The 27,212-nt window shown below is 45.0% G+C and overlaps 1 protein-coding gene across 1 annotated transcript; it reads left to right on the top strand.

Moving 5' to 3' along the window:
* Positions 1-1,068: 1,068 nt before the first annotated feature.
* Positions 1,069-27,212, top strand: LOC119979337 (trypsin-3). Its single transcript, XM_038821433.1, has 6 exons — positions 1,069-1,118; positions 2,292-2,350; positions 11,807-11,957; positions 12,077-12,218; positions 22,685-22,951; positions 24,938-27,212. Exons 2-6 carry the CDS (start codon positions 2,302-2,304, stop codon positions 25,085-25,087), a joined length of 759 nt encoding a protein of 252 aa, XP_038677361.1. The 5' UTR covers positions 1,069-1,118; positions 2,292-2,301; the 3' UTR covers positions 25,088-27,212.

Below are 27,212 nucleotides of genomic sequence, written 5' to 3'. Positions count from 1 at the left end.
GGAGGTGTTGCATCCAAACTCAATGCCATCCAGTGAGACTCACTGGAGAGAAATCAACAGCAGAAACCTTGGCAGATTTGCAAGCCCTCCCGAGCCCAGGGGCAATGAAGATAAATGTAGTCCATTGATATTTCTGTAACTTTTTTTTTGTGATGGTAATATCAGCTGGAAATAGCTGAGGAGGAGTTCCTGTTGCAGCAGTTGGTGAGCTGAATGAACCTGCACTGTCAGAGCTTTAGTACATGAAGTTAATAGCAATGGCCTAGATTTTCTAGCTGGCTGGTAAAGTAACTGAGTTAAAGGCCAACCCATTTATGAATGAAAATCCCGCTTTTCGCATTATCAAAATGCTCACTGAGAAACAAGCTTTATTTTGAGTTTAATTTTAAATGTTCTTTTCCAAAACATGGCCCTTCCTCTATAAAGTAATCAACCTCTGATACGTTAAAGTTAATAATAATAATCCATTGTAATTGATGTAAGAGGATAAGATAATGATACACGGTAATGACTTCTGTCAGTGTTATCACTGGAGTAATTCAATATAATGCTAAAATATATTTGGGTTTCTGGGTAGCAGGATGTTGTTGCTGTAAGGGAACTTTCAGACGTTGGAGCATTGACAGATTCCCAGTCTGCTTGATGTTGAAATTCCTCCATGCATCATATTTATTCTTCAGGAGGCAGCTGTGGAGCTTGACATAACTATGTTTGCACGGAAGAATCTCAAGCTATGATGATTTGTTACAGTAAAGATTATGCAATCCTGATTGTTTTTACCAAGTCACTATCTATTGTATGGCTCCTTTTTTTTCCAAAAATAAGACAATGGAATTGGATTTCCCCCTTAACACTTGATGATAAAAGACATGTAACTCTAGAATTAGTTCAGAAAATCGTATATTGATGAGGGACCAATTGTATTCCTTTTGCCCCCAGGCTTGCTTAGCCAGAGTATCTACAATAGGATTACCTTGGTAATGCTGCAGTCTAATATTACTGGCATATATAATGAAAAGAACTATGAATCTTGTCAGTTTTAGCTTTAGCTTTACAGTGACAATCAAAGCCGATCACAAGTTGCAGATTGTCGGCTATATTTTCGTCCTTTCCTGAAGGTACGTGTAGCTCATAAAAAAACATAAAAGTAATTGAAATAGAGATTAATTTAATAGTATAATATAACTTTATGTCAGCGCAGAGTAAAGACATTTCATTATAAATATGTCGGATTTGCCTTGTTGTCACTTATTTCCTGTTTGCTTCTGTACTGGCGGACATTTCTGTGATGCCTAACATTCAGAAGTAAAATACTCTATTTTTTTCCTGCTGGATAAAAACTAAGAGTTTTAAAATTATTTGGGCACAATGGATGAGTTTTATTAATTTATTATTTTGTTGATTCACTTTTAACATCTCATCAATTAATTGTCCTCCCTCCCCACCGACCCTCCCCTGGTAATTTCTTGCTGTGGTGTACAGGTCCATGGACACCACCACAACCTCCTCTACCTTATCTAAGGTATTATTATTCACATTGTTCAAAGTGAGTCAGGCAGGTTATTGAAAAAAATGAAATGAAAATCGCTTATTGTCACGAGTAGGCTTCAAATGAAGTTACTGTGAAAAGCCCCTAGTCGCCACATTCCGGCGCCTGTTCGGGGAGGCTGTTACAGGAATCGAACTATGCTGCTGGCCTGCTTGGTCTGCTTTCAAAGCCAGCGAATTAGCCCTGTGCTAAACAGCCCCATATTCATCCATGTGGCGCACACTGCTACATTTCCAATAGAAATTACTGGGAAGAGAATAGAGAGCAGCTGTAGGGAGACTAGTGGAGATTGCTAAGGAAGGATATTATGCTTCAGTTACATAGGAAATTGTTGAGACCACATCTGGAATACTGTGTGCAGTTTTGGTCTCCTTATTTAAGGAAGGATGTAAATGCGTTGGAGGTGGTTCAGAGGAGGTCGACTACATAGATACCTGGGCCGGGATTCCCCCCTACCCGGCGGGTCGGGGAATGTTTAATTTGAAACACAAATGGATCAGCTATGTCCTTATTGAATGGCGGAGGCTCGATATGATCATATAGTTGTTGTTTTCCTCAGCTTAGTCCAATAATTATGCTTCTGCTGCCTCAGCAAACTTAGCTTCACCAATGACAGACCTGGTCTGCATGACTGAACTCCTTTCTGAATAAACCCGATTCGCCATTGGGGAACCTAGTTGAGTTTTAAGTAGTAATCTACATGTGTGAGCAACAAAGTCTTTCTGTTTTGTGTGCATCGCAGAGATTACAGAATGGAAGTCCTTATATATATGAAGCTGGTCTTTCTATGCATTACACAAGGTAAGGACCAGTCAGCTCGTGTGATATGAATAATACTTTGGATAGACTCAAAGATCTAGCATGACAGAAGTGAAACTCATTATGGAATGATAAAAGCGGAATGATTTTTCTCACACACTATTCAACATGGTAGTTTTAAATAGTAGTGCATGCTTTATCAACATGTGTTTTGAACCCTGTTTGATCTTCCTCTTAAAAATGCTGATTTGTGTCAAAATTTGTTTCTGTAGGCAATTTACTCCATCACCTGTCCCAACCGTTCATTCTTCCACGGGGATAGGCCGTGGCGTAGTGGTATTGTCATTGGATTGGTAATCCAGAAATCCAGGGCAATGCTCCGGGGAATGGGGTTCGAATCCCACCACAGCAGCTGGTGAAATTGAAATCCAAGAAAATTCGGGCCATGAAACCATTGTCATCAAAACCCATCTGGTAAATCAGTCTTTACCAGGCCTCGCCTCGCTGTGACTCTTAAATTGAGTTGTACAGCACATCAGGCACCTATCGATCCCAATCCCATTTCCCAAGCACTGGGCTGGAGGATTGGACGCTCCGGCATTTCAAGTGCCACTCAGTTGAAGGGTAATTAGGGATGGGCAACGTTGGACCAGACAGCGACGCCCAATCCCACAATGGAGTAAAAACTCTTCAATGTTTAAAATCGGCCAGTCGGCACAGAGCTTACAACAACCAAGCCCAGCTCTACTACCACCAAATTCCATCAATGGATAGCAATCACAAAAGTGGAAACCAGATTGGATTTTCCAGGAATAGAGAGGCTGCCTTTGGATCCTACACTGTCCCCTAGCTGAGATCAGTGGAGGATCATTCTGTGATTTTGACCTCACTAAAGTACAGCCATTAGGGTCCCTGTTTGATAACTTCATGATTGAAGATAAAAGTAGAAAGCTTTTCACATAGAATCAGTTATTAGCGTTCAAAATCCTCAAAGGCAAGTTGCTATTGAGTTAAAGGTGATTGTGACAGTTTAAATAGAATCAGTTGAGTATTTAAAAAGGAGGAATATAAATGAATGGGGAAAGGACAGGGGAATGGGTTTTAGACTAGAAAACATTGGTTAAGGAGTGCAGATACAATTTGGAGTATTGTGAGCAATTTTGGGCCCTGTATCTAAGGAAGGATGTGCTGGCCTTGGAAAAGGATCCAGAGGAGGTTCACAAGAATGATCCCTGGAATGAAGAGCTTGTCGTATGAGGAACAGTTGAGCACTCTGGGTCTGTACTCGTTGGAGTTTAGAAGGATGAGAGGGGATCTTATTGAAACTTACAGGATACTGCGAGGCCTGGATAGAGTGGACGTGGAGAGGATGTTTCCACTTGTATGAAAAACTAGAATCAGAGGACACAGCCTCAGACTGAAGGGACAAACCTTTAAAGCAGAGATGAGGAGGAATTTCTTCAGCCAGAGGGTTGTGAATCTGTGGAACTCTTTGAACGGCCTAATTTTGCTCCAATGTCTTGCGGGCTTATGTTGGGCAAAACCATCCCTCAGAACTGTAATGTCTGCAATTTTATATTGTAAAGAACTGTATCATCTGAAATTTATTGAAGGAAGACGGCAGCTTTGAAATCATTGAACTGATTAACATCTGAATTGGGTGCATCTATTTAAGATGGTTAATAAACAATTGGGACCTAACAGAAGTTTCAAAGGTATGATTATCATAGAATTTACAGTGCAGAAGGAGGCCATTCGGCCCATTCAGTCTGCACCGGCTCCTGGAAAGAGCACCCTACCCAAGGTCAACACCTCCACCCTATCCCCATAACCCAGTAACCCCACCCAACACTAAGGGCAATTTTGGACACTAAGGGCAATTTATCATGACCAATCCACCTAACCGGCACATCTTTGGACTGTGGGAGGAAACCGGAGCACCCGGAGGAAACCCACGCACACACGGGGAGGACGTGCAGACTCCGCACAGATAGTGACCCAAGCCGGAATCGAACCTGGGACCCTGGAGCTGTGAAGCAATTGTGTTATCCACAATGCTACCATGTTGCCCTCTATGATATAAGGTCATCATCTCAAATGAGAACTTTTTAAATAGTGAGCTAATTTATTCCTATAAAATGAGAGAAATGTTGGTTTATAGGCTGGATTGCTGAGATATCATTAAACTTTAAAACCTGTCTCTCCGGTTAGCACAGCAGCTACTAAAGTTTGTAAAATACTTTTTATGGAACTTAGCATTAAAAAAAGGAAAATAAAGTCAGGAGAGAAGATTATGCTGACTCACAAAAATACACCACAGATACTGAGCGTTGGCTTAAAGATTTCAGTTTTCATACTAGGTCATTCTTAGTTATAAAATCCCTCTGCTGGAAAACTAATCAAAAAATGGTGATTTGTTTTGAGAAGTTTCACATTAGAATAGAACCAGTCCTGAGGACCTTTGCAAATCTTTGCCATCTTGTGAAAATCTGTGACCGTGAATGAACGGCATTTTATTTCCAAGTCATAGAATCCCTGCAGTGCAGAAGGAGGCCATTCGGCCCACTGAGTCTGCAGCGGCCCTCTTGGCACTCCAGCCAAGCCCACTTCTCCACCCTAACCTGCACATCCCTGGACACTAAGGGGCAATTTAACATGGCCAATCCATATCATTTACACATCTTTGGACTGTGGGAGGAAACCGGAGCACCCGGAAGAAACCCACACAGACACGGGAAGAAAGTGCAGACTCCACACAGACAGTGACCCGAGGCCGGAGTTGAACCTGGGTCCCCAGAGCTGCGAGGCAGCAGTGCTAACCACTGTGTGACCATGCCTCCCCCAGTGATTCAGGATGGTATGTGGCTTGGAGGGGAATTTGTAGGTGGTTCCTGCTGCCCTCATCTTCCATGGGTTTAGAAGGTGCTATTAAAGGAGGATTGGTGAATTGTTATGGTGCATCATGTAGATAGTACACACTGCTGTGACTGTTTGTTCGTGGCGGAGAGAGTGAATGTTTAATTGGTGAATGTGGTTTCAATAAACTGGGCTGCCTTGTCCTGGATGGTGTCGAGCTTCTTGAGTGTTTTTGGAGCTGCACTCATCCAGGCAAGTGGAGAGTATTCCATCACACTCCTGACTTCTGCCTTGCAGATGGTGGACAGGCTTTGGAGAGTATTGTTACTCAATACAGAATTCCCAGCCTCTGGCTTGCTCTTGTAGCCACAGTCTTTATATGGTAGAGGAGTGTTCAATGGTAAAACCAGGATGTTGCTAATGGGGGATTCAGCGATGGTAATGCTATTGAATGTCAAGGGATGATGTTAGATTCTCTCTTGTTGGAGATGGTCATTGCCTGGCACTTATGTGTCATGAATCTTACTTGCCACTTGTCCGCTTAATTATATTGTCCAGGTGTTTCTGCACAGGGGTACATATTGCTATATCATAGAATCATAGAATTTACAGTGCAGAATGAGGCCATTCAGCCCATCCAGACTCCACCGGCCCTTGGAAAGAGCACCCTCCCCAAGCCCACACCCTATCCCCATAACCCAGTAACCCCACCCAACACTTAGGGCAATTTTGGACACTAAGGGTAATTTATCATGGCCAATCCACCCAACCTGCATGTCTTTGGACTGTGGGAGGAAACCGGAGCACCCGGAGGAAACCCACGCAGACACGGGGAGGATGTGCAGACTCCGCACAGACAGTGACCCAAGCTGGAATCGAACCTGGGACCCTGGAGCTGTGAAGCAATTGTGCTAATCACTGTGCTACCGTGCTGCACTGTGTAATATACATTACACTTCCTGTCTAGTTGGAAATGGTACAAAATTATATAGATGTGAATGTGTTCTGGGGTCCTCGTGTTTCCTTAGGTGTCACCCCCACTACCCAAAGATGATGGGGTAGGTGAATTGGCCACGCTAAATTGCCCCAAAATTCAAAAAAACAACTGGGTAGTCTAATTTTTAAAAAATAGATATATTCTGACAAAATTTTTGTCAATGTGCTGTGGTGTTGGATTCTTTATTTTTGGCATTGTAAGTATGAGGTTAAAAAACAGGTTCAGTCTCACAACCCTTGGCCCTTCCCATTAGCTATCTCATCAGACTAAACTGAACACAATGGGCAGGATTCGCCAGTCGCCAATGCCAGAATCGCTCTCGGCGATCGGCCGGAGAATCCCTGTTTGAGCCAGAATTGTGGGCAACTCTGCCTTTGGAATGCATCACCCCCCATCGGAAATGGTGTTGGGACAGCCTCTGGACGTTACCCAAGGCCCTCCCACGATGCTTCACCCACACGATGGGCCGTATCCCAACAGCGTGGAACACTGGCCCTTTTTATTTACTTGAAGCCGGTGTGATGGCTGCACACTGAGTCCAGCCCAGCCACAGTCTGGGGGGAGCTGTTCCGCGGGCAGGGGGGTGCTTTGGCGAGGGTGGGGGCACTGGTGGGGGTTGACACTGGGGTGACGAGGCTGATCACAGGGGGTAGTTTTCGGCGGGCGGGTCCGCACGCAGCCAGCGCCATGTTGAACGGCTCCATCCGTATCCACAGCTACATTTGGGAGCATTACGCTGCGTGCCTGCGAGGCCCCTACCAGGCAGATCATTGGTGCAGATTTCCCCCTGTTTTTTCAGGCGTTAAACGCCACAGTTCCCACTTCGGGGAGAGCACTTAGTCTTCAAATCGGAGAAACCAGCACCAGGGACTCTAATTGACTACTCTGCAGGGAGCCCTCTTAATCTAAATAAAAGTCCTTTAGCCCAAACACTAACAATGCTTTAACTGCACATCTGGTTCAAAAAAATTTTAGTTGTCTTTTAAACCAGTATTTTAAAAACTGCAGCAGTCACAGGCTAAACCCGGCTTTAACACAGATTGCACCAAATACATATAACGGATATATCTGAAATACCAATCTTCATCACGAGTGTCTATTCCCCATTGTCCAGTCTCCATTCCCCATTGTCCAGTCTCCATTCCCCATTGTCCATTCTCCATTCCCCATTGTCCAGTCTCCATTCCCCATTGTCCAGTCTCCATTCCCCATTGTCCAGTCTCCATTCCCCATTGTTCAGTCTCCATTCCCCATTGTCCAGTCTCCATTCCCCATTGTCCAGTCTCCATTCCCCATTGTCCAGTCTCCATTCCCCATTGTTCAGTCTCCATTCCCCATTGTTCAGTCTCCATTCCCCATTGTCCAGTCTCCATTCCCCATTGTCCAGTCTCCATTCCCCATTGTCCAGTCTCCATTCCCCATTGTTCAGTCTCCATTCCCCATTGTTCAGTCTCCATTCCCCATTGTCCAGTCTCCATTCCCCATTGTTCAGTCTCCATTCCCCATTGTCCAGTGTCTATTCCCCATTGTTCAGTCTCCATTCCCCATTGTCCAGTCTCCATTCCCCATTGTTCAGTGTCTATTCCCCATTGTCCAGTCTCCATTCCCCATTGTCCAGTCTCCATTCCCCATTGTTCAGTGTCTATTCCCCATTGTCCAGTCTCCATTCCCCATTGTCCAGTCTCCATTCCCCATTGTTCAGTCTCCATTCCCCATTGTTCAGTCTCCATTCCCCATTGTTCAGTGTCTATTCCCCATTGTTCAGTGTCTATTCCCCATTGTTCAGTCTCCATTCCCCATTGTTCAGTGTCTATTCCCCATTGTTCAGTCTCCATTCCCCATTGTCCAGTCTCCATTCCCCATTGTTCAGTCTCCATTCCCCATTGTCCAGTGTCTATTCCCCATTGTCCAGTCTCCATTCCCCATTGTTCAGTCTCCATTCCCCATTGTTCAGTGTCTATTCCCCATTGTTCAGTCTCCATTCCCCATTGTTCAGTGTCTATTCCCCATTGTTCAGTCTCCATTCCCCATTGTCCAGTGTCTATTCCCCATTGTTCAGTCTCCATTCCCCATTGTTCAGTCTCCATTCCCCATTGTTCAGTCTCCATTCCCCATTGTTCAGTCTCCATTCCCCATTGTTCAGTCTCCATTCCCCATTGTTCAGTCTCCATTCCCCATTGTTCAGTCTCCATTCCCCATTGTTCAGTGTCTATTCCCCATTGTCCAGTGTCTATTCCCCATTGTCCAGTCTCCATTCCCCATTGTCCAGTCTCCATTCCCCATTGTCCAGTGTCTATTCCCCATTGTTCAGTCTCCATTCCCCATTGTTCAGTGTCTATTCCCCATTGTTCAGTCTCCATTCCCCATTGTTCAGTCTCCATTCCCCATTGTTCAGTGTCTATTCCCCATTGTTCAGTCTCCATTCCCCATTGTTCAGTCTCCATTCCCCATTGTCCAGTCTCCATTCCCCATTGTTCAGTGTCTATTCCCCATTGTCCAGTCTCCATTCCCCATTGTTCAGTGTCTATTCCCCATTGTCCAGTCTCCATTCCCCATTGTCCAGTCTCCATTCCCCATTGTCCAGTCTCCATTCCCCATTGTTCAGTCTCCATTCCCCATTGTTCAGTCTCCATTCCCCATTGTTCAGTGTCTATTCCCCATTGTTCAGTGTCTATTCCCCATTGTTCAGTCTCCATTCCCCATTGTTCAGTGTCTATTCCCCATTGTTCAGTCTCCATTCCCCATTGTCCAGTCTCCATTCCCCATTGTCCAGTGTCTATTCCCCATTGTTCAGTCTCCATTCCCCATTGTCCAGTGTCTATTCCCCATTGTCCAGTCTCCATTCCCCATTGTTCAGTCTCCATTCCCCATTGTCCAGTCTCCATTCCCCATTGTTCAGTGTCTATTCCCCATTGTCCAGTCTCCATTCCCCATTGTCCAGTCTCCATTCCCCATTGTTCAGTGTCCATTCCCCATTGTCCAGTCTCCATTCCCCATTGTCCAGTCTCCATTCCCCATTGTTCAGTGTCTATTCCCCATTGTTCAGTCTCCATTCCCCATTGTCCAGTCTCCATTCCCCATTGTTCAGTCTCCATTCCCCATTGTCCAGTCTCCATTCCCCATTGTTCAGTGTCTATTCCCCATTGTCCAGTCTCCATTCCCCATTGTCCAGTCTCCATTCCCCATTGTTCAGTGTCCATTCCCCATTGTCCAGTCTCCATTCCCCATTGTTCAGTCTCCATTCCCCATTGTTCAGTGACTATTCCCCATTGTTCAGTCTCCATTCCCCATTGTTCAGTCTCCATTCCCCATTGTTCAGTCTCCATTCCCCATTGTTCAGTCTCCATTCCCCATTGTTCAGTCTCCATTCCCCATTGTTCAGTGTCTATTCCCCATTGTTCAGTCTCCATTCCCCATTGTTCAGTCTCCATTCCCCATTGTTCAGTCTCCATTCCCCATTGTTCAGTCTCCATTCCCCATTGTTCAGTCTCCATTCCCCATTGTTCAGTCTCCATTCCCCATTGTTCAGTCTCCATTCCCCATTGTCCAGTGTCCATTCCCCATTGTTCAGTCTCCATTCCCCATTGTTCAGTCTCCATTCCCCATTGTTCAGTCTGCAGCACGGTGGTATTGTGGACAGCACAATCGCTTCACAGCTCCAAGGTCCCAGGTTCGATTCCGGCTTGGGTCACTGTCTGTGTGGAGTCTGCACATCCTCCCCGTGTGTGCGTGGGTTTCCTCCGGTTGCTCCGGTTTCCTCCCACAGTCCAATGATGTGCAGGTTAGGTGGATTGGCCATGATAAATTGCCCTTAGTGTCCAAAATTGCCCTTAGTATTGGGTGGGGTTACTGGGTTATGGGGATAGGGTGGAGGTGTTGACCTTGGGTAGGGTGCTCTTTCCAGGAGCCGGTGCAGACTCGATGTGCAGACTCGATGGGCCGAATGGCCTCCTTCTGCACTGTAATTTCTACGATTTTCTATGATTCCCCATTTTTCAGTCTCCATTCCCCATTGTTCAGTGTCAATTCCCCATTTCTCAAATATCTTTCACACTATTTCTACCAGTTGCCACTAACTTACACATTTTGCTCTTTTCAAATATGCGCTCTGAACTTTATGTGCTCTGAATTTGATATCCTACTGCCCCTTTTCACTCCCTCTGCCCCTTCCACCTCTTCACTTTCTTTGATTTTCAGGTGAATTTAATCTCCACACCTGACCGTTGTTATCCTCTCCCACCTCTTTCGCACTGCTTTCTGCAGACCAGTCAATTAAATATTTGTTTTACCACGTCGGCTCGCACTGATCTCAGGATTGTGGGGCATACACCATGCTATTCCAGCTCACTGCCCTGACCTCAACCCCATCCTTCATTATCTAGTCCTCGACCTGCACCTTTCCAGTAACTGGGCCTGCAAGGCATCCCAACATAAGTGCTCCTCTTCCCAAAACATCAGAGAGCAGGATCCTACTGGCGAACCCAAGGAAATATTGGTGAGTTTTTAAAAGGACATTGTGTGAAAATGTCCTTCTGTCAAATGCCCTGGGGACACGGGAAACTTTGACCATGTGAACCAATTGGCTACATAGTGGGGCACCAGTGATCCATCCTCCCCCCCCCCCCCACCCCCCCCCCCCCCCCCCCCCCCCCGCCCCCCCGCCCCTGCATTGGGCAGGAGAGTGAAGAACTCAACCCAATCCATCAAACAGTACAAAGAATTTCTGTAAACCTACAGGACTCCTTCCTGCTGCAATTGGCAGCATGGTGAGTGCCACCTGTGCCAACAATCAGGCTGTACCAGTCTTGAATGCACATAAAATACATTATTGCACCCATTGTAAGATTTCCATTCATGTACACTTTTAATACAAGAGGCAAGGCTGCGGACAATAGATATTTCTTGAATTTATTTTCAGATTTGTTTATACTTTATTGTTCATGTTGACACCAGATTCTCTGGTAACAGTTCTGGCTTTGATGCCCTAACCGTGGATAAGGAACTGGATTGTCGAGATGGCAAAATGGCTTCCTCATCCTCAGCATCATTGCTCCAGCTTCCAATGATACCTTTCCAATGCTTTGAATGAGTTTTTTTACTGATGCCAACCATAATTTTGAGAATTGTGCTCTCAAAATAAACAACACGCAGCAACAAATCTGAATGGAAGGATTTGAATTGGTCTGATAATTGTGTCAGTGCTTGATTTTTCTTAACGTTCCTTGGAATCTGCGTCTGAAAATTAATGATTAATGTTTACGTTGGGGCATTTCAATTAATTCTGCTGATAAATATTAGCATGTACTTTAGATACTGATTTACCTAATGGACATTTTACAACATCCTCTCTCGTTGTTTCAGATTTCCAACAGTGTCTTATTTTATCTGTACTATTTCAGGATTCATTTACCATCCAATATGTGTGGATTAGCTTGTTTAATTAAATATTACATTGAAGTGTAGATTACAGGTTGCAGAAGCCAAGATGGAGTCACAACTATTTATTTATTGAAACAGAGCTGACTTCACAGGAAAGTTTGGTCGAAACGTTGACTCCAGTCTTATCCCATAACTGGTTGAATCTTCAGCAAATACAACATGAGGTCCTCACCTTTATTAAGTGTTTAAAATTTTACTTTTCCCAGGTTTAGCTGAAGACCGGATCATTGGAGGATATGAAGTTGTCCCTCACTCTGTTCCGTATCAAGCTTCCTTACAGATAAGATCAGTACATTACTGCAGCGGATCTTTAATTAACCCCAGCTGGATCCTCTCAGCTGCTCATTGTGTGAAACCGTAGGTTACTTACAAATAAAACTTACAATGGCTATTTTAAATAACAGGTAAATTATAAAATGTTTTGAAAATAAAGCGTAAGCTCATCATTGTCAATGTGATTTTTCTTCATGTTCTAGTCCATATCTCATCACAATTGTTTTGGGTGAACATAGTTTATCCAAGTCGGACGGAAATGAACAATACTACAAAGTGATCAAACTTATTCTGTATCCTTATTATCTACCTGCAACATTCAAACATGACATCATGCTTTTGAAAGTAAGTTGTGTCGATGTGTAATGTTACATTGGTCCAGTGTTGCTGCATTTACATTAACAGAGAGAAATGGATGTAAAAGGGCAGCACGGTGGCGCAGTGGTTAGCACTGGGACTGCGGCGCTGTGGACCCGGGTTCGAATCCCAGCCCTGGGTCACTGTCCGTGTGGAGTTTGCACATTCTCCCCATGTCTGCGTGGGTTTCACCCCCATAACCCAAAGATGTGCATAGTAGGTGGATTGGCCACACTAAATTGCCCCTCAATTGGGAAAAAAAATAATTGGGTACTCTAAAATTTAAGAAAAAGAAATGGATGTAAAACCTGACATATTGAAGAAGAAGAAAATTACAGCACAGGGACAGGCCCTTCGGCCCTCCCAGCCTGCGCCGATCCAGATCCTTTATCTAAACCTGTCTCCTGTTTTCCAAGGTCTACTTCCCTCTGTTCCCCGCCCATTCATATACCTGTCTAGATGCTTCTTAAATGATGCTATCGTGCCCGCCTCTACCACCTCCGCTGGTAAAGCGTTCCAGGCACCCACCACCATCTGCGTAAAAAACTTTCCACGCGCATCTCCCTTAAACTTTCCCCCTCTCACCTTGAAATCGTGACCCCTTGTAACTGACACACCCACTCTTGGGAAAAGCTTGTTGCTGTCCACCCTGTCCATACCTCTCATAATTTTGTAGACCTCAATCAGGTCCCCCCTCAACCTCCGTCTTTCCAACGGAAACAATCCTAATCTACTCAACCTTTAGAACATAGAACAGTACAGCACAGAACAGGCCCTTCGGCCCTCGATGTTGTGCCGAGCCATGATCACCCTACTCAAACCCACGTATCCACCCTATACCCGTAACCCAACAACCCCCCCCCCTTAACCTTACATTTTAGGACACTACGGGCAATTTAGCATGGCCAATCCACCTAACCCGCACATCTTTGGACTGTGGGAGGAAACCGGAGCACCCGGAGGAAACCCACGCACACACGGGGAGGACGTGCAGACTCCACACAGACAGTGACCCAGCCGGGAATCGAACCTGGGACCCTGGAGCTGTGAAGCATTTATGCTAACCACCATGCTACCGTGCTGCTTTCTTCATAGCTAGCACCCTCCATACCAGGCAACATCCTGGTGAACCTCCTCTGCACCCTCTCCAGGCATCCACGTCCTTCTGGTAATGTGGCGGCCAGAACTGCACGCAGTATTCCAAATGTGGCCTAACCAAAGTCCTATACAACTGTAACATGACCTGCCAACTCTTGTACTCAATACCCCATCCAATGAAGGCAAGCATGCTGTATGCCTTCTTGACCACTCTATCGACTTGCGTTGCCACCTTCAGGGTACAATGGACCTGAACTCCCAGATCTCTCTGCACATCAATTTTCCCCAAGACCCTTCCATTGACCATATAGTCCGCTCTTGAATTTGATCTTCCAAAATGCATCACCTCGCATTTGCCTGGATTGACCTCCATCTGCCATTTCTCTGCCCAACTCTCCAATCTATCTATATTTTGCTGTATTCTCTGACAGTCCTCCTCGCTATCTGCAGCTCCACCAATCTTAGTATCATCTGCAAACTTGCTAATCAGACCACCTATACCTTCCTCCAGGTCATTTATGTAGATCACAAACAACAGTGGTCCGAGCACGGATCCCTGTGGAACACCACTAGTCACCCTTCTCCATTTTGAGACACTCCCTTCCACCACTACTCTCTGTCTCCTGTTGCCCAGCCAGTTCTTTATCCATCTAGCTAGTACACCCTGAACCCCATACGACTTCACTTTTTCCATCAACCTGCCATTGCTCCGACCTTGTGAGGGCATATGCCAGCACTTGCTCTTTCTTACCCGTTCCTCCATTGGTCCTAACAGGGTTTTTTAAAAAATCATTTATAAGGATAAAAGTGTCCATTCAGTGTCTACTTGACCGTTTAGGTGCTGATTGCAAATAATTAATTCCAAAAGATTTTCTTGAGTTTGAACATAGAAGTTTGTTTTTATTGAGGGCAGCACGGTAGCATTGTGGTTAGCACAATTGCTTCACAGCTCCAGGGTCCCGGGTTCGATTCTGGCTTGGGTCACTGTCTGTGTGGAGTCTGCACATCCTCCCCGTGTGTGCGTAGGTTTCCTCCGGATGCTCCGGTTTCCTCCCACAGTCCAAAGATGTGCAGGTTAGGTGGATTGGCCATGATAAATTGCCCTTAGTGTCCAAAATTGCCCTTAGTGTTGGGTGGGGTTACTGGGTTATGGGGATAGGATGGAGGTGTTGACCTTGGGTAGGATGCTCTTTCCAAGAGCCGGTGCAGACTCGATGGGCCGAATGGCCTCCTTCTGCACTGTAAATTCTATGATATTAAAACTACTTTAAAATGCAAATACAAGTTCCAACCTTTGCAACACCCACACATCCACAAGCGTGCAAAATCATAAGCAACACAATGGAGGAGGTTAACCTTTAGCCAAATTGTGATTCAATGATTAAAAAGCAAAAGATAGCGAGTTAATTGTTTCTGGCTCCTTTGCTGTTGCTTGAGGTTGAGACAATTCTTTCTGTTCCTTATGTTTTGTCCTTCAGAACTTCTCTGGCTTTTGAACTCAGTATTATGTAAACAGACAGAATTCCTTTTGCTTTAATTTCTCTATCTATGGTGACGTATTCCGAAATGTAACAGAGATAGGACTCTGAACGTGACACAGAAGGAAGAGCGATGGTGTAACATGTCCATTCGCAAACATCTTCTCCATCTGCTACAGTAACCCACAGACAAAGATTACAATCACTGCCTTTCTCAAGGGGTTTTGGTCATGTGACAGCTGTGATTAGTACGTATTGGAGGGTGATCCATGTTTGACCTTGCATTGTCAAAACTATTAAATGCCATTAAAACAGATAGAGTCCCTGAGCACCCTCCTTGAATAATAACTTCTTTTTAGCCCTTCATTGTTCCAGATAGGTTCTGTAGTCAGAAAGCCTAGTGACCCATTGCCCTTGTGTTTTTTAGAGAGTTTAGACAATGATAGGTGTGAAGTCCATTAGGGGAACTGCCTATAGCTTTGTCCCTGGTAAATCCGCATACAGATTTTTCCAAACTTGGCCAATTTATAGGTCAAGTGACCTCTGCAGTTATTTTAAACTCAGATTCTCTGCCCCCACATCTGTTTTCTGGTGCCATACACCGCCCACCGGCAGCAGGATTCTCCGTTTCGCCAGCCGACCAGTGGGGTTTCCGATTGTGGGCAGCCCCACGCCAGGTGGTCAATGCTGGCTAGGCCAGCATTCATTGCTCAAATTTAATTGGCTCTGAGAAGGTGGTGGTGAGGTGCCTTCTTGAGCACCTGCAATCCCTGAGATGTAGGTACAGCCACAGTGCTGTTAGGAAGGGAATTTGGGCAGCACGGAGGCGCAGTGGGTTAGCACTGCTGCCTCACGGCGTCGCGGTCCAAGGTTCGATTCTGGCCTGGGTCACTGTCTGTGTGGAGTTTGCACATTCTCCCCTTGTCTGCGTGGGTTTCACCCCCACAACCCAAAGATATGCAGCATAGGTGGATTGGCCACGCTAAATTGCCCATTAATTGGAAAAAATGAATTGGATACTCTCAATTTTAAAAAAAGGAAGGGAATTTAAGGATTTTGACCCAGCGACTGTGAAGGAGTGGTGATAGGGCCTGAGAATCTGCATCCCAGAGTGCTTAAGGAGGTGGCTCTGGAAATAGTGGATGCATTGGTGGTCACCTTCTGGGATTCTATAGACTCTGGAACTGTCCCTGCAGATTGGAGGGTAACTCACGTCACTCCCACATTCAAAAAGGGAGGTAGAGAGAAAGCAGGGAATTATAGACCAGTAAGCCTAACGTCGGTAGTGGGGAAAATGCTTGAATCCATTATCAAGGACTTTATAGCGGAACATTTAGAAAGCAGTGGCAGGATCAGTCAGAGTCAGCGTGGATTTATGAAGGGAAAATCATGCCTGACAAATCTGTTGGAATTCTTTGAAGAGGTAACCAGTACAGTCGACAAGGGGGAGCCAGTCGATGTGGTATATTTGGACTTCCAGAAGGCGTTTGACAAAGTCCTGCATAAGAGATTATTGTGCAAAATTAATGCGTATGGGATTGGGTGAAATGTATTGAGGTGGATAGAATGAGGCTGGTTTAGCACAGGGCTAAATTGCTGGCTTTGAAAGTAGACCAAGGAAGGCCAGCAACACGGTTCAATTCCTGTACCAGCCTCCCTGAACAGTCTCCGGAATGTGGCGACTAGGGGCTTTTCACAGTAACTTCATTTGAAGCTTACTTGTGACAATAAGCGATTTTCATTTCAATTCATTTTTTTTCATTTCAAAACTGATTGGCAGAGAGGAAACAAAGAGTAGGGAATGGGTCCTTTTCAAATTGGCAGGCAGTAACTAATGGGGTACCACAGGGATTGGTGCTGGGACCCCAGCTATTCACAATATATATTAATGATTTGGATGAGGGAACAAAATGTAACATCTCAAAGTTTGCAGATGACACCAAATTATGTGGTAGGGTGAACTGTGACGAGGATGCAGGGATCCTACAGCAAGATCTGGACAGGTTGGGCGAGTGGGTAAATCAATGGCAGATGCAGTATAATTTGGATAAGTGTGAGGTTATTCACTTTGAAAGCAAAAACAGGAAGGCAGATTACTACCTGAATGGTTGTAAATTGGGAGAGGGGAGTGTGCAGCGGGACCTGGGTGTCCTTGTGCACAAGTCGCTGAAGGTAAGCATGCAGGTGCAGCAGGCAGTAAAGAAGGCTAATGGTATGTTGGCTTTCATTGCGAGAGGTTTTGAGTAGAACATAGAACATAAAACATTACAGCGCAGTACGGGCCCTTCGGCCCTCGATGTTGCGCCGACCTGTGAAACCATCTGAAGCCATCTGACCTACACAATTCCATTTTCATCCATATGTCTATCCAGTGACCACTTAAATGCCCTTAAATTTGGCGAGTCTACTACTGCTGCAGGCAGGGCGTTCCACACCCCTACTACTCTCTGAGTAAAGAAACTGCCTTTGACATCTGTCCTAGATCTACCACCCCTCAATTTAAAGCTATGTCCCCTCATGTTGGTCATCACCATCCGAGGAAAAAGACTCTCACTGTCCACCCTATCTAACCCTCTGACTATCTTATATGTCTCTATTAAGTCACCTCTCAGCCTTCTCCTCTCTAACAAAAACAACCTCAAGTCCCTGAGCCTTTCCTCGTAAGACCTTCCCTCCATACCAGGCAACATCCTAGTAAATCTCCTCTGAACCCTTTCCAAAGCTTCCACATCCTTCCTATAATGTGGTGACCAGAACTGCACGCAGTACTCCAGGTGCGGCCGCACCAGAGTTATGTACAGCTGCAGCATGACCTCGTGGCTCCGAAACTCAATCCCCCTACTGATAAAGGCTAGCACACCATATGCCTTCTTAACAGCCCTGTTAACCTGGGTGGCAACTTTCAGGGATTTATGTACCTGGATGCCGAGATCTATCTGTTCATCTACACTACCAAGAATCTTGCCATAGCCCAGTACTCTGCATTCCTGTTACTCCTTCCAAAGTGAACCACCTCACACTTTTCCGCATTAAACTCCATTTGCCACCTCTCAGCCCAGCTCTGCAGCTTATCTATGTCCCTCTGTATCCGATAACATCCTTCAGCACTGTCCACAACTCCACCGACCTTCGTGTCATCTGCAAATTTACTAACCCATCCTTCTACACCCTCTTCCAGGTCATTTATAAAAATTACAAACAGCAGTGGCCCCAAAACAGATCCTTGCGGTACACCACTAGTAACTGAACTCCAGGATGAACATTTGCCATCAACCACCACCCTCTGTCTTCTTTCAGTATAGAAGCAGGGATGTGTTGCTGCAGTTATACAGGGCCTTGGTGAGGCCACACCTGGAGTATTGTGGGCAGTTTTGGTCTCCTTCTCTGAGGAAGGATGTTCTTGCTCTCAAGGGAGGGCAGCCAAGGTTTACCAGGCTGATTCCAGGGCTGGCGGGACTCTCTCTTATGAGGAGAGATTGACTAGGTTGGGATTGTTCTCACTGGAGTTCAGAAAAATGAGGTGGGGATCTCATAGAGACGTATAAAATTCTAACAGGACTGGACAGGGTAGATGCAGGAAAGATGTTACCAATGATGGGTGTGTCCAGAACCAGGGGTCACAGTCTGAGGATTCAGGGTAAACCATTTCAGGCAGAGATAAGGAGACACTTCTTCACACAAAGAATGGTGAGCCTCTGCAATTCATTACCACAGGAAGTAGTTGATGCTAAAACTTTGAAAATATTCAAGAGGCGGCTGGATATAGCACTTGAGGAGAATGGGATCCAAGGCTATGGGGAGAAAGCAGGATTAGGCTATTGAGTTGGATGATCAGCCATGATCGTGATGAATGGCGGAACAGGCTGGAAGGGCCAAAAGGCCTCCTCCTGCTCCTATCTTCTACGGATCTATGAGTTTTTGGAGGGGAACCTCCATGCAGTGATGTTCCCATGTGGCTGCTGCCCTTGTCCTTCTAGATAGTAGTGATCGTGGGTTTGGGAGGAGCTGTCTAAGGAACCTTGGTGAATTCCTGCAGTGCATCTTGTAGATGGTACACACGGCTGCCACTGTTCATTGGTGGTGGAGGGAGTGAATGTTTGTGGAAGGGGAGCAATCAAGTGGGCTGCTTTGTCCTGGATGGTGTTGAGCTTCTTGAGTGTTGTTGGAACCGCACTCATCCAGGCAAGTGGAGAGTATTCCATTACACTCCTGACTTGTGCCTTGTGGACAGGCTTTGGGGAGTCAGCGGATGAGTTACTCGGCACAGGATTCCCAGCCTCAGACCTGTCCTGGTAGCCACCGTATGACATGGCTAATCCAATTCAGTTTATGGTCAACGATAGCCCCCAGGATGACAATGATACATTACCAATGTCATTACAATGATACATTACCAATGTCATTACAATGATACATTACCAATGTCATTACAATGATACATTACCAATGTCATTACAATGATACATTACCAATGTCATTACAATGATACATTACCAATGTCATTACAATGATACATTACCAATGTCATTACAATGATACATTACCAATGTCATTACAATGATACATTACCAATGTCATTACAATGATACATTACCAATGTCATTACAATATGTCCAATTTTACATCCTTTCCATCTGTTAATCTAAATGCAATGATAACAATCTCATTGAATGTCAAGCGGCGATGGTTTGATTCTGCCTAATTATTAATAATAATAATCTTTATTGTCACAAGTAGACTTACATTGACACGGCAATGAAGTTACTGTGAAAATCCCCTATTCGCCACATTCCGGCGCCTGTTTGGGTACACTGAGGGATAATTTGGAACATCTAAATTACCTAACAGCACGTCTTTCGGGACTTGTGGGAGGAAACCTGAGCACCCGGAGGAAACCCACGCAGACACGGGCAGAACGTGCACACAGACAGTGACCCAAGCGGGAATTGAACCTGGGACCCTGGCGCTGTGAAGCCATAGTGCTAACCACTATGCTACTATGTTGCCCACATTTGAGATGGCCATTGCCTGGCACTTATGTGGCACGAATGTAACTTGCCACTTGTCAGCCCAAACCTGGATATTTTCCAGGTCTTGCTACATTTAGACCTGGACTGCTTCATTATCGGAAGAGTTGCGATTGGTGCTGAACATTGTGCCGTCATCCGCGAACATCCCCACTTCTGGTCTTATGATGGAAGGAAGGGTGCTGCCTACAGGACCCGTGTTCGAATCTCAGCCCTGGGTCACTGTCCGTGTGGAGTTTGCACATTCTCCCCGTGTCTGTGTGGGTTTCATCCCCACAACCCAAAGATGTGCAGGTTAGGTGGATTGGCCACGCTAAATTGCCCCTTAATTGGAAAAAATAATTGGGACTCTAAATTTATATTTTAAAAAACATAATGGAAGGAAGGTCATTGATGAAGCAGCTGAAGATGGTTGGGGCCGAGGACATTACCCTGAGGAACTCCTGCAGTGATGTCCTGGAGCTGAGATGATTGACCTCCAACCACCACAACCATCTCCCTTTGTGCCGGGTATGACTCCAACCAGCAGAGACTTTTCCCCTTGATTCCCATTGACTCCTGTATTGTTCAGGCTCCTTGAAGCAATACTCAATTAAATGCTGACTTGTTGTCAAGGTCAGTGTAATGGAATATTATCCACTTGCCTGGATGAGTCCAACTCTCAAGAGCTCGACGTCATCCAGGACAAAGCAGCCCGCTTGATTGTTCCTCCTTCCACAAACATTCAAACTCTCCACCATCGCCGAACAATGGCAGCCGTGTGTACCATCTACAAGATGCACTGCAGTAACTCATCAAGGTTCCTGAGACAGCACCTTCCAAACCCACGGCCACTACCATCTAGAAGGACAAGAGCAGCAGATACCTGGGACCCCACCACCTGGAGGTCCCCCTCCGAGTCACTCACCACCTTGACTTGGAAATATATCGGCCGTTCCTTCACTGTCGCTGGGGTAAACACTTGGAACTCCCTCCCTAACAGCTCAGTGGATGTACCTACACTTCAGGGACTTCAGCGGTTCAAGAAGGCAGCTCATCACCACCTTCTGAAGACAAACTAGGAATGGGCAATAAATACTGTTCTAACCAGCGACGCCCACATCCCAATGGGGCAGCAATTGGCTGGGTTGGTGTATGTGCAATTTTCCATTATGCAAGGTAGATGTCAGTGTTGTCGATGTACTGGAACAGCTTGACGAGGAGCATGGAACATTCTGGAGCATAAGCCCTCCGCACTATTGCTGAAATGTTGTCAGGACCCATAGCCTTTGCAATATCCAATGTTTTCAGCCATATGTTGTTATCACAGGAAGTGAATCAAATTGGCTGGATATTGGCATCTGTGATGTTCGGGACCTCTGGAGAGCCTGAGATTAATTATCCACTCGACACTTCGAGATCGAAATCTTTGCAAGAGCTTCAGTCTTGTCTTTTGCACGGATGTGCTGGGTTTCTCCATCTCTGGGGATGGGGATATTTGTGGACCCTCCTCCTCCAGGGAATTCTTTAATTGTCCACCACCATTCACAACTGGATATGGCAGAGTAGCAGGACTCAACTCAACACTGTGGCAGACAGACCTGGGGATTCCCAAGTATAGAAATTCTCTTATGTCCTTTGGCACAATGTGCTGATGGAACCTCTGCCTCTACTTCACCTAGTCCCAAGGACAGGTTCATTTAAATCATCGGGACAAGTGGCCATGCCTGCATTGTGTCTGTCCATTGATGGAGGTCCATTTCCACACCAAAGAGAAGGAGTGTCAAACATGGCTGAGTTGTAACATTTTTGCCTGTAAGATAAAATATCATGGGGTAAAAACCCAGCCGAAGACTTGAGCACAAAGTTAACACTGACACTCCAGCGCAGTACTGGGTGAGTGTTGCACTGTCTAAAGAGCTGATTTCAGTGGGTGAGACGTTAAACCCCGAAGCTTGACTATCTTCTCAGATATACACTAATGATCCATGGCACGATTTTGAAGATCAGGGGGCTCTCCTTCATGTTCTGCTCAATATTTACCCCTCATCAACATCACTACAACATGTGGTCTGATCATTATCACATTTCCCTTCACGGGAGCTTGCTGTGTAGAAATTGGCTGCAGAATTTTCACACTTCACAGGAACTCTATTGGCTGTAAAGCTCTTTCAGATGCCCTGAGTTCATGAAAAATGCCGTATAAATAAAGTCTTCCTTCACACTGGCAGATCATTAATCCCGTCCTGCTGTGAGGCACATGCTTGACGATCTGATACGACCGGGGTCTATCAGGATCAAAACTAGTGCAATTTCCTCAGTAGCCCAGATACAAAGCAACAGGGAAAATACAAGCAAGAGAGCACCATTCGGCCCCTCGAGCCTGCTCTGCCATCCAACTAGATCATGGCTGATCTTGTACCTCAGACCCCCCCCCCCCCCCCCCCCACACACACACATAGCCAGGGGAAACATCCTTCCTGCATCTATCCCTTCAGGTGGGTGTGTTTGGAGCTGTGCTATCTCATAGGCTTTGATAGTAAGCAATTAAAATATCCTAATACAGAATGAGGGGGAATTATTGTCGGAGGGAGATGTGTCTTTTTCACAAACTAAACTGAAAATGTATTGACTGGATATTATCAAGGAATATGTTCATGAGGCATTCAAAGTGTGTTATAATTCCTTATATACGGACGTCTGTCTAAGTGAATTCTAATAACAGATGTTCCTATAAATTAATTACTATTCTTTATATGCACACATAGCATTTCGATATGAACTTGTTTGATATTGCAAAGGCCAGAATTTTATTAAATCTGTTTCGCAAATCTCTTGCACATGTGGTAAATGTAACACTTTTTTTTATCAGATGAATAGACCAGCGAGACAGAATGCATACATCAGCCCCATAGCAATTCCAACCTCCAGTAAAATGTTGCCTGAAACGACATTATGTACCGTCTCTGGCTGGGGAGTCACCGCCATTTACAGTTATAGCCTCTCTGATGTGCTTAAGGCCGTTAATGTTCCAATTATTTCTCGCTATAAATGCAATCGACCTTCTTCATATGGAGGAAGAGTGGGCGCCTTCATGATCTGTGCAGGCTATAGAACAGGAGGCAAGGATTCCTGTCAGGTATGTAACAATCGCAACTCTATAAATTTGACCTCCTAATTATTGTCACTTTTGCGATAATATACCAGTCAGGACTTTCTGTCGAATGTTTCGCATCTTGATGCAATAATTCATATTAATTCAGAAAGCTGTATTAACATTTTCACAGAACAGAATCTCACTATCTTTACAGTGCAGGAGGAGGCCAGTTGGTCCATTGAGTTTCCAAAGACCATTCTACCCAGTCTCACTCTTATCCCCGTAACCTGACTCATTCTTGTCAGATAACAATTCAATTCCCTTTTGAATACCTCGATCGAACCTGCCTCCACCACCCTCTCAGGAAGCTCGTTCCAGACTCAAACCACACTCTGGGTGAAATTAGTGTTCCCTCACATCACCTTTACTCCTTTTGCCAGTTATTTTGAATCTGTGCATCTAGTTCTTGATGCTCTTGCGTGGGAACAGTTTCTCTCTATTTACCCTGTCCATGTCCCTCAGGATCTGGAATACCTCCATCAACTCTCCTCCCAGTTTTCTTTTCTCCAAAGAACACAGACCAACCTCTCCATCTATCCTTACAGCGACAGCTCTCCATCCCTGCATTGGAGATTGTTTTGGCGTTTCAAACACATTTAAATGGGCCAAAACAGAGCTCGAAGTTTGACGCTTGCTGCAAATTATTGATCAGGAAACCTGCTCCTTGTTCGCAAATTGTTTAAAAACATTACAGACCTGGGAATTCTCTGGTTTCAGCCATGATTTCTGCTGAATTAAGGTGTTTAATCCTGGAAGGTTACAACCAAGTTAGGAAAGGCAAAACGATTTAGGATTTCTGCACTCCATTGAAAGGAGATATGTTGTGAACATTGGATGGGGAATCATTCAATTTCGATGGCATTCTATAGTTAAATAACCTGTTAGCTTCTCCACAAAGGAATGGTTACAATGCATCGGAGACCTGGGGCAGGATTCACTCTGGGCCGGGCTGGAGAATTTGCCGGGGACGAGCGCGAATCGCGCGACGCCGGTCCGCCGATTCTCTGGAGAGTGAAGAATCGCCGCCACTGGCGCCGGCATGGCACCGGTCGGGGACCGCTCTTCGCCCCCCCACCCCCACCCCCCCCCAACCCCCCCCCCCCCCCACCCCCCCCCCCCCCCCCCCCCGGGGATTCTCTGCCCGTGATGGGCCGAATGGCCACCCAAAAAAAAGCGAGTTCTGCCAGCGCCGCCCACGCGTGGTCTTACCCGGTGGGACCTCGGTGTGAATACATCCGGGAGCGGCCTGGTGGGGGGCGAGGGAGGTCTGACCCAGGGAGGGGGCCTCCGCTGAGGCCGGCTGAAGCTGGGATCGGCAGCTGTAGCGGCGTGGGCCGCTCCAGTGCCATGCTGGCCCTCTGTAGGCGTCAGAATCACTGCTCCTGAGGCCATGTTGATGCCGTCAAGAAACGCGATGGCGTTTACGACGGCGTCAACACTTAGCCTCGGGATCAGACAATCCTGCCCTAGTGTGTCTGTTAAAGAGAAGCACAGCAAAAGTTGTAGCAGCTCAAGAGTTGATACCTTTACAAGAGGAAGAAAAACTGGGAAGATTTTTAAACACTAAACTAATGCTAAATAGAAAGTAAATGCTGCTTAATCTTTGCATGGGAGTGTGTGCAGATGTAAGAGTTATAATATTAATAATTCGGTGAATACTTTGAGAAGACTACACTGGTTAATTTTAATGTATTTCTTTTCTGCAGTAAGGCTGGAAGGTTTAATTAGGGGATGCCAGGATTACATTCCATTCAAAGCACTTAACAATTGGAAATACATTAAAAAAACATAGGAATTGAATTATATCGGAATGCTCTGACCCAATTATCTACCCTCAACTTTGCTTCACTTGAAACTACCTTTGCATTTGACTCCCTGTGCGAAATTCCACAGGAAAGTGTCTAATATCTAATTAAAATTCTTGATACATTTTCACCGATTTGCTTTTCTCCACTTCCTTCCTGGCAGGGTGATTCCGGAGGACCATTGGTTTGTGATGGAGTTGTTCAAGGGATTGTGTCCTGGGGAATCAGCTGTGCACATTATAAATACCCAGGTGTATACACCAGAGTAGGCAAGTACATCAAGTGGATTAGAAATAAAATAAGAAGATTTTGAGAATTGTCAGTACTTACCATTCCTGGTTACTCATAAAAATACTATAGTTACCATTCAGTAATTCTTTTGCTTTCGTTAGTTCTACAAAATATTTCAACTTTCTATTATTTGGGGGCCAAAATTAATATCACTCAATTATTCAACTATCTTCAGATACCTTTCTTCAGTCAATATACAACCATCAATTTACCTCCAATTATAAACAAAAAACATGTGTAGAATTGATACCAACTGAGTGGAATAATTAATAAGGAAAATTTTCTGTGTACGAATTTATACAAATTTCAATTTGTTTGTGTCAGTTCAAGACACAATTTCTTCATGAAAAATTGATGGCAAACCTTTTCTTCGTTGGGAAAGAGCTGGGCTGTGTTTTTAACATTTTCCAATTATATGCATTATTGTCTCGCTCCTTTGCTGCTTCCTGTGACTGCTGACTCCATATCCTCCAGCTCCTCTTTCATTAGACTGCTGAAACAGACACATCAAGCTCCTGCTCCTGTTCCCAATCATGTGTACTCCTCAGAGCAGCTCTCTGCACTAACCTCATGGATGTATCGCTCATTCACCCCTAACTGTCTGGGCTGTATTGCTCCCCATCTTTGGGTTTCATTCCCACTGCTTCTCTCTTCTCTGTTGTGGCTCATTGTTCTCTGTATTCCTGATTGGTCCCCTCGGACAACCTTATTAGTCCATAGTTGACTCTCCACTCCTCCGTAACCTCCTGATTCCACTATTAACAACTTCACTGTTCACTTACCCTTATAGTTTAAACAGGTTTGGCTCCTCAAAGCGGCTTCAGCTTCAACCTGCTGCCCCCAGACTCATGTAGGTCTTCGGAACCTGAATCCCTCTCCCCACAAACAGTAAAGTTATGGTGCAATCTCAATAAGGAATATCACCACATCAACAGAGTTGTCTTGATATATTAAATGCAGCCAAAAGTGGACCTCGAATTTATTAAAAATGACATCCCATTCACTTTATTAATAATTAATAATCTGGCCAAGAAGCTTGACAAGGGCCAATGCCATTCTTCCCCAACCCCATCCTTTCTCCCCCAACATTTCTGTCCATTTCACTCACAGAAATATAAGGTATCACAGACTCCAGACCCAATTACTGCTGAGAGAAGATCATTTTGGAGACTACCTCGGGTTTGGAGTGCCGTGTCCACCTCTTGGCCTTTGTGATAGAATGCCAGATGGATGAAAGTGCGTTCAGAAGATGTAGTCCCAAGTTTTGAATGTATTAACTTTGATGTGATACACTGTAATGTTTGTATACTGAATTCTAAAAGTGAAAGTTTGTTAAAGCCCAAAGTTTCATGTTGCACAACCCCTTTCAGGATAATTCATTGATTGGCTATCCCAGTTGGGAGTGGCAGTCACAGGGAGTGCATCTGGGAGGAGTGAGGGAACACAACCCTGCATTCCCATTCGATTTCCAGTTACAGGCTGCAGACTACTCTTCCCCATGATGTGCTCTCTGGATAAGAGAATTGTAAATGTGATCCTGAAGAATACGTTTAAACCAGTGATACTAACAGTACATTGGCATATATCTCTGTGTAGCTGTACAAACATCTCAGCTACGATTGATGGACTGAGAGTTGTGGGATGTTCAGTGTTTCTTTCGCTTCTGTAACACTCCCAGTGAAAGGAAAATTCTATTGAAAGGCAAGCAACCCTAAATCCTAAAGGGATATTAAAATTCTGATGATTCACTCGAATTATTAAATAGCCCCACATCTTTTTTTCATTTGTATGGACAAGGGCCAGCTGGTCAATTGGCTTGTTTGAAATCAGGAAGGATTTGTGTGGGGAAATGGGAATGTCGAGTCATGTTGCATAACTGCAAAGAAGAAAGCTTGATATTAGGATTATCGTTAAACACTGGTTTAAACAAATACATCAAAGTAAATAGCTATCACCTATGGAGGATGTAATATACACTTAATCATTCATTGTCTGATGTGACAATTTAGATTATTCTGGACTCATTTTACCTTTGTTCAAAACATTTTTCTGTAACAATTTGCATATATATGCTAATGACTACACAAGTGTAACACTTTTTCTGTTTGTATCTTGTATCTGCTTGTGCAAATGTAGTTTAATTAACT

This window comes from Scyliorhinus canicula, chromosome 16 (genome assembly GCF_902713615.1).
Source record: "Scyliorhinus canicula chromosome 16, sScyCan1.1, whole genome shotgun sequence".
Lineage (NCBI taxonomy): Eukaryota > Metazoa > Chordata > Chondrichthyes > Carcharhiniformes > Scyliorhinidae > Scyliorhinus > Scyliorhinus canicula.
Note: the sequence above shows the minus strand (reverse complement) of the source record. Positions and strands in the feature narration are given on the sequence as shown.

Bases quoted from the DNA above. Each gene is read 5' to 3' on its own strand.
- LOC119979337 (XM_038821433.1), top strand. From the start codon at position 2,302: ATGGAAGTCCTTATATATATGAAGCTGGTCTTTCTATGCATTACACAA. The intron at 12,219-22,684 runs GTAAGTTGTGTC...TTTTTTTATCAG, and splicing joins ATGACATCATGCTTTTGAAA to ATGAATAGACCAGCGAGACA. The intron at 22,952-24,937 runs GTATGTAACAAT...CCTTCCTGGCAG, and splicing joins GAGGCAAGGATTCCTGTCAG to GGTGATTCCGGAGGACCATT.